A 7337-nucleotide genomic window follows, 5' to 3' on the forward strand; every position below is an offset into this window, starting at 1 on the left:
GGGACCGGAGGGGACGGGACGGATCACGCCACGTGGTGAGTCCCAGGAGTGCGGAGAGGGGTAACGCCTCGGGCTGAGGGCGCTGGATGCTCCCCCCAGGTGCCCTTTGCACCGACCTCCCGCTCTGCAGCCCGCTTGCGGGGGGGGTGGATGAGCGGTATGGGGGCAGCCGCGGTGACCCTGCACACGCGTGGGTGCACCGGGGACCGAGCGGGGCTTGGGCCGCCCTTTTCTCCCATCCAGGCCGCTGCTGGGAGGCCTCTCCCGCTTTGAGCTGGGGATGCGTGGGGCACGCAGCCCTTCACGCGTGGAAACGCACGGGCAGCGATCCGCGGCGAGAGCGAGCCCTGCCTGCCCTCCCAAAACCTCCTCTGCGCACCAGAGGGGTTTCTTTTCGGTGCCATCACCCGGGTGACCCCCCTCCTTCACCCATCCACTCCACCATATTCCAACCCCTCCATCATATCCCTGAATTTGCAAAACAACCCCACCCGAACTGATGGATGTGCCGGTGTTTTGGCCCCACCGTGGCGCAGGTGCGGGCTCGGGGGGCGCCTGCCCGTGGGTCCCCGCTCCCGACACACGTGGGTAGGGGCGGCCGGGCGGACGTCACCGAGCCCGAGGAGCTCGTATTTATAGCACGGGCGGGATGGAAGCATCCGGGGGCTGCCCGCGGATGTCGGGAGACGCCGAGCCCTGGGGGTTCGTTGTGTCTTTGGCGCTGGAGGGTGCGAGAAGACCCCCAGAGAGAACCCCCCAAATCCTGCTGGGTGCTCCAGGCACCAACTGCCGGGACTCCGTGTCCTGGGAAATGTGTTGACTGCTGCCAGCTCTGTCTGGATAGCTGGGAAAGGGAAAAACCTGCAGGCAGGTGGGGGGATACGCCATCTTCACGCTTCTATTTAAAACCTCAGGTCTTAATTTTTTGTTTTAATTCACCATAGTTTTCACTTCTGGCAAAGAGCTAAGCATGGAATGGTCTGGGATGGTCCTGAGATGCCGAGCTCTCCCTTTCCCACCTGCATGCTCTGGAATGAGGTGCCAAATGACATGAGTAATTGTTAAGCCAGGCACTCAAGTGACTCATTAGTGACAATCGCCACTGATTTATTTTTTTTTCCCAGCTGATTTCTCTGCTCTGATTTCCCTACTCCCTTTTTGGCCTTGTTTTTGGCTTGGGCTTGCAGAGATGGCAGCTACAAGGTAGCCAGGTAGTCCCTTGTGCTAGAATTTAGCAAAAATAACAATAATACATTTTTTAAAATACTTATTTTGGGGCCAGATCATGAACTTGAGGGTTTCAAACAGCCCACAGCCACCTCCTTTCCACTGCTGTCCTACCTGGCCCTCTCCTGGATGTAGGTCAGTTGGGAGTGGGAGGCCCTACATCACTGGATCCTCTCGTAATCTTCTGCCTTAACTGGTACATAAGCCTGAGCCCGAGGAGCCAGGATTTATCACAGTGCCAGCCAGGTGCCAGTCTGGATGTGTGATAGTCCAGAGTGTCACACAAGTGAAGCAAACTGCTGTCCTTGAGTTGTTTGGGAGTGGGGGGGAAGGTGAAGTTTTCTGCAGAGGTCCCTGACCACTTCAATCAACCTTTCCTCTTGTTATCCTCCAGCTTTGATAAAGCTCCCACATTTTTCCCAAGTATTTTTCCTGAGGAGCAGAGAGGCTGAGCCTGTGCCGGCATGGCAGGTATGGGGGGGGCTCTGGAGATCATCGTGGGCTTTGCTGGCCATAATGTCATCTCATTAGTCACCAGTGGGGTGGTGGATGTCCATGGCTGCAGGATTGGTGTAGCCAGTGAGGGCTGAATTTGATCCTTTTGGGTGGGCTGGTGACAGTTTCCATGGGAAATCCTTAACTTCTGTGTAAAACTTGTCAGTTCTTGAGGTTACTTAGGAAGCCTCTGGGTTTTTGTTCAGCTCTGGGCAGTGCCTGACACGAGTGAAACTCTTCCTTGCAGAAAAGGTGAACAACTTCCCTCCCCTGCCCAAATTCATCCCCCTGAAGCCATGTTTCTACCAGGACTTCGATGCGGAGATCCCGCCGCAGCACCGGACCATGGCCAAGCGGCTTTACTACCTCTGGATGTGTGAGTGGCTGTGGGGGAATGCCTACAGTGGGATTTGTTTGCCTCTCCAAAGGCTGCTCCTCTGGGAGCTGCCAGCTGAAAGGGCAGGGCAAGGTCAGGGGAAGCCCTTCTCCCCCTCCAAGCCTTGGTGTCTCCTGTTAAAACTCAGGAATGAGAGGTGGGCTGCAGCATCCCATGGATTCCAGCCCTTCCAACCTCCAGGATGGAGCTGTGGAGCTCAGTGTTCCAGGGTCATTGGTGGTTACACTGATGTCCTGCTGTAAGGAGGAGACGGCTCAGACTGGAGGGCTGGTGTGCCTGCTCTCCAAAACGTGGAGCTTGAGGCTTCCCAGAGCTTGCCTGTTCCTCTTGCATGTCTCTGTGTGCCGTGCTGTGCTAACAGAGCTGTCACCAGCTTCCAGCTCTTCCAACTATCCTGGATCTCTCTTCTTCACCAACCCTGGGCAGGGAACAGAGCCAGAGGGACAGGTCATACCCCAACATAGGTGGAAACATGCACAGCTCAGGGCAAGCTGGCACCAGCATTTCATTTCTTTTTAGAAGAACTTAATTCCCTTATCAGGCATTTCCGCTGAACTTTGGAAGGATCCGTGCCCAGGGAGTGACTTGTGCTTTAGGGGCAGGTTAGGAAGAGCTGAGCTAACACCACAGGGGTTGTGTGTTCCTGCTTTTGGCATGGCACCAGGCTGCCATCCCTGGGGCTGTCCTGTTGGGATGGCGACCCCGGAGTAGCTTCCTCATGTCATGAGGGTTTACTTGTTTCAGGCATGGGAGGAAAAAAGCTGTGCCCCCAGGAAAGCTCTCTTGGGGGTGTTCAATTCCCTCCCAATCCCAACCAAGATGTTCTTCCTCTTAATGTAACAGAGCTTGGTTCTTGCTCCTCAGCACAAGCACGAGCTCTCGGAGCCAGCCGCTGTCCCTTGGGGTTTGCATCTGGAGTTCTTCTCTGGGTCATTTTCTCCCCACCAGCCCCTCAGACACCCATCACAGAGTGACTGGAAGGTCCTTTCATGTCCTTTAGGGCAGCCCGGGCAGCTGAGCTCCTTCCCTTGCCAGCTGCAGCTCTCAGGCAGGCAGCGGTGGGAGGGCTTTCGTTCTCGTCGAAATAATGAATCATTCTCCCAACTCGGAGGCGTCAGAAGGCAGCTGAGCCTTCTCTGCTTTGTCCTGTGTCTGCTGAGCTGGGATTCATAGTCAGAGCCCTTGTGTGGCCTGATCCCAAGCAGGGGTGGGCGAGTGAAATGTATCACCCCCCTGAACTGGCGAGGCGGGGTCAGGAGTTCAAGATTTTGGCTCTCAGTGGTGCTCAGGGAATTCCTACGCAAGATCCTTCAGCAAAGATGTATCTGGAGCAAGCAAAAAACTTCATCCCAATTCCTCCAGTTTCCTTGTAAGTGGAAATGTGTGCTGGTTTGATTAAAGTGGGAGGATATGACTCCTGCCAATCTTCAGAGCCCTGGAGATGCTTAGGGAATTACAACTCTGAGAGATGATACATTGATTTTCCTCCTGTTACACTCAGCTAAGGCCTGACCCCATTTGGCCCAGCCAGCCTGGGAATGTGCTCCCAGATTAATTTAAGGGAAGCCCAGCTAGGGCAGGACTCAGAAGCTGCATCCCTGGGGTTGGGGTGTCTCAGTGCCACCCTTGTGTCCGTGCTACTCTGCTCTGTGTGTGTGTGTTTGCAGTGAACAGCATCACCTTGGCGGTGAATCTCGTGGGCTGCCTCGCGTGGCTCATTGGAGGCGGCGGAGCTGTAAATTTTGGACTGGCAATTCTCTGGCTCATTCTCTTTACGCCCTGCTCCTATGTCTGCTGGTTTAGACCTATTTACAAAGCTTTCAAGTAAGTGGTTGCACCTGAGCCTGGCTTCTTTTTGCCTTGTTTTCCTTCGTAAATGGTCAGTGTTTAGCTTGGGGCATTGCCTGACTAATTGGGGGAATTCCTTTCTGTGCAGCCCTTTAGCTTTACTTTCTAACCTTCAAAACCAGAGTGTTTGGGATTTCCTGGGGGCCAAACCCCCCCATCAGGCTATGTAAGGACACTTTCTGTGAGCCTCTGTGCAGCAGTGGGGGACAATGGTGAGGATGCAGCTGGGCTGCCACTTTCCCTCTCGTCCCTGAGGCATCTTTTATATTTTTCCATGAATCCTCGAGGTGTTTGTACTGATTACCCATGGTGCTGAGGTCAATCCCGAAATCAAGAGTATTTATTCCCCATGTGGGGTGCTGTGAGCCGAGAGCTGTGTCCCAACACAGATGGCCTCAAGCCCAGCTGACTGACCCATAGGGAGGGTCTGGTGCCCCATGGCTTTCCCAGCTGTCCCTGGACCACCTCCAGCCTCTTGCAGTTTCTCCTTTGCCTTTAATTTTGCTTTTCATCACCCTCCTGCTAAACCACAGCCAGGTCTGAAACGTAGGAGCATCTCCCTTCCCTTGGAGTGCAGCAGGGAGGTGCAGGAGTGACTGAGCCTTCTCTTGCAGGACAGACAGTTCCTTCAGCTTCATGGCCTTCTTCTTCACCTTCATGGCCCAGCTGGTGATCAGCATTATCCAGGCAGTGGGGATCCCTGGATGGGGGGTCTGGTAAGGAAAGTGCTGCTGTGTTGGTCACTGTGGTATTTTAGTGTCCTAACTGGTTCTCTCCTTGGGGCAGATGGTTTGAGGAGCTGGGAGGGCTGCTGGCAGTCTGGGAGAGCTGGTGAATAAATCGGTTGTTTTCATCTCCTTGCAGTGGCTGGATTGCAGCAATTTCCTTCTTTGGGACCAACGTGGGCTCGGCTGTCGTGATGCTCATCCCCACTGTGCTCTTCACAGCTATGGCAGTCTTCTCCTTCATTGCTCTCACCATGGTATGGCAGGAAAAACAGGGTTGGGTTTCCACGTTGCTTTGGGGGGCCCTTGCTGCCCCTCCGGGAGCTCCGCGCCAGCCACGGGCGCTCAGCCCCTCCGGATTTTCCCTGCAGGTGCACAAGTTTTACCGGGGCAGCGGCGGGAGCTTCAGCAAAGCGCAGGAGGAGTGGACCACGGGGGCCTGGAAGAACCCCCACGTGCAGCAGGCGGCCCAGAACGCGGCCATGGGGGCGGCGCAGGGTGCCATGATGCAGCACGAGACGCAGTACTCGGCCACCCCCAACTACACCTACTCCAACGAGATGTGAGCAGCAGCGGGACTGTCCTCGGGAGGAAGAGCTGGGGGGGAAAAAGGGAGGAGGAAGCCTGAGCCGAGTTTCTGCAGCTGTCTCAGAAAGTCAGAGTGTACCATAATGGTGGTTCTTTTCCCATCTTTGTAACGAGATCCTTTGGGATTTTTTTCTTTCCTTTTTTTTTTCTGTTTTTCTTGTCTCGAGCTCTTCTTTTCTCCTTTCTTTTTCATTCTGAAGAGGCTGTGAGTCAACCTGCAGGGCTGTTGTTGTGCGTGGTAGTCAGTGTCCATTCATGTGTCTTCCTTTTCCCTGTGGAATAGTGTACGGTGGTGGTTCTTTAATTACTGTGGTGATAGGTGTACGTTAGAACCTCATCAGCCAAAAGCCCCCCCAAGCTCCCAAAAAGGGAAAAAGAGCAACCAGCACCCATCTTCCCTCTTGGAATAAGCCCTGAACAGGTTTTTGATGTGTGTGAGTTTTCTCTTTCAGTTGGTAGTGTCCAGCCACTTGCCACTGTCTCAGCAAGGGCAAGCAATCTTGGGAATTCTTTTTTCTTTTGCTTTTTAACTAGCAGGTGGCTGGCTGATTTAGCATTAAAGGAAAAAAAAAAAAAAAGGGAAAAAAAAAAAGATAAGAAACCCTCAATCCTGCTGTTGATATGCTGGAAGCCAAGAGATTCCTAATCTACTCCCTGGCTCAGGATCTACAACTTCTCTCAGTGTGTGGTGTTGTGAGTAGTTTACACTTTGACGTGGAGGACCAGTGTGTGTGCGTGCGCGTGTGTGTGCATTGGGGAGCAAGGACAGGTTTTCCCTGCGGGATACAACCATCCCATTCCAGATTCTGCATCCTGAGTCTGGTTTTTTTAAAGGCTTCTGTTTTGAAAAGCAGCTGTAATACCAACAAGAGTGTTCCTCAGAGGACCTAACGCTTGGGCAAGGCTGCGGGTCAAATCTTGCCACTCCGTATCCCAGCACATCCAAACGGTCTCGCTGCTCATGGAAACAGCCAGGCCAAGTTTTGTCCCCGTTAGCTTTGGAGGTTTGTGCTAATTTAAGTCTCTTAAGGAAACCTCCAGGCTGGAGGTAAGGACTGCTCACTTGCGCTCCTAAAAAGCGTGGCGAGATGCGGCCGTGTGTTTTCCTGGTGCAGAAATCCCTGTCAGGCCCAAATCCCTGCCCAGTTTGGGGATGCTGGACATTAAATAATGATCCTGCACTCTAGCAGGAGGCAGCTGAGCTCAAACCAATACTTCTTGGGGAAGGTGACTGGCACACTCTGGAAAAGATTATGAGTGGGAGCATAAATGGGATGGATGCTGCAGGGCAGGAGTAGGGAAAGCTACTTCTCCAAGATGCTTTTCAACTCTAAATGCACTTTAAATAAGCCAAATTTTTCTCCAAGTCCTCGAAAAGCAGCCCAAACAGAATCCAGTCCAGCCCCTTGGCTCCAGTATCTCCTGCCTGGAACAGGGAAGGAGCTCAGAGTGCCACCAGCCAGGACTGTGCGAGTCCCCAGCCCCTTATCTCACCCCTCCAGCCCTCCAGTGATGCTTGGATGTGACCCCTGCCCCTGAGAATCACCCCAAAAAGGATCTTCTCCAGCAAAGCACACCAAGACTAGTTTCCTTTTTAAGGGTATCACTTCAGTCATTCTGCAATAGGCAGTCGTCTCTTGACCAGACTAAAATGCAGCTACTGATAAAATGCCTGTCTGTGTGTGTGTGTGTGTATATATTTATGTATAAAATGTCAGGAGAAAAGTAATCCTTTGCTAAGCCTATTATGTACTTAATCAGGTTTAAATATTGTGCAATCCATTTCTAGCTCGCCTAAAACTTACTCTGCCAAACCACGTGCTCTGTCATCCGTGTCTGAGAAATGATGGATTAAGTGACTTCACCTCTTGCATTGACAATAAGATACATCAATAATAATAACTGTAATGAGCTGTAACTAACAGGCATTGCTTCAGCACCTAACCCTCCTCTCCAATGTGTCTCCTGAGTGTGTGAGCTCTGAAATGTTGCCCCATGGCTCCAGCCAGGTGGGAAACTCCACTCCTTGTTCTCACCTTGGTTATTTGTAAGCTGTC

At 52.8% G+C, this 7337-nt stretch overlaps 1 protein-coding gene across 1 annotated transcript; it reads left to right on the forward strand.

Annotated features, from left to right (window-relative positions):
* SCAMP5 (secretory carrier membrane protein 5) lies at positions 1-7224 on the forward strand. The gene is made up of 7 exons (XM_015638469.1): positions 1-35; positions 1622-1698; positions 1970-2098; positions 3787-3943; positions 4582-4683; positions 4832-4949; positions 5064-7224. The coding sequence occupies exons 2-7, from the start codon at positions 1692-1694 to the stop codon at positions 5256-5258; spliced, it is 708 nt and encodes a 235-aa protein (XP_015493955.1). The 5' UTR covers positions 1-35; positions 1622-1691; the 3' UTR covers positions 5259-7224.
* The last annotated feature ends 113 nt before the right edge of the window (positions 7225-7337 follow it).

The sequence above is a fragment of the Parus major genome, chromosome 10, assembly GCF_001522545.3.
Source record: "Parus major isolate Abel chromosome 10, Parus_major1.1, whole genome shotgun sequence".
In the NCBI taxonomy this organism is placed as follows: Eukaryota; Metazoa; Chordata; class Aves; order Passeriformes; family Paridae; genus Parus; species Parus major.

Excerpts from the sequence above, each read along its gene's own strand:
- SCAMP5 (XM_015638469.1), top strand. Across the intron at positions 3,944-4,581 it reads CCTATTTACAAAGCTTTCAA|GACAGACAGTTCCTTCAGCT; the intron begins GTAAGTGGTTGC and ends CTTCTCTTGCAG. Across the intron at positions 4,684-4,831 it reads ATCCCTGGATGGGGGGTCTG|TGGCTGGATTGCAGCAATTT; the intron begins GTAAGGAAAGTG and ends ATCTCCTTGCAG.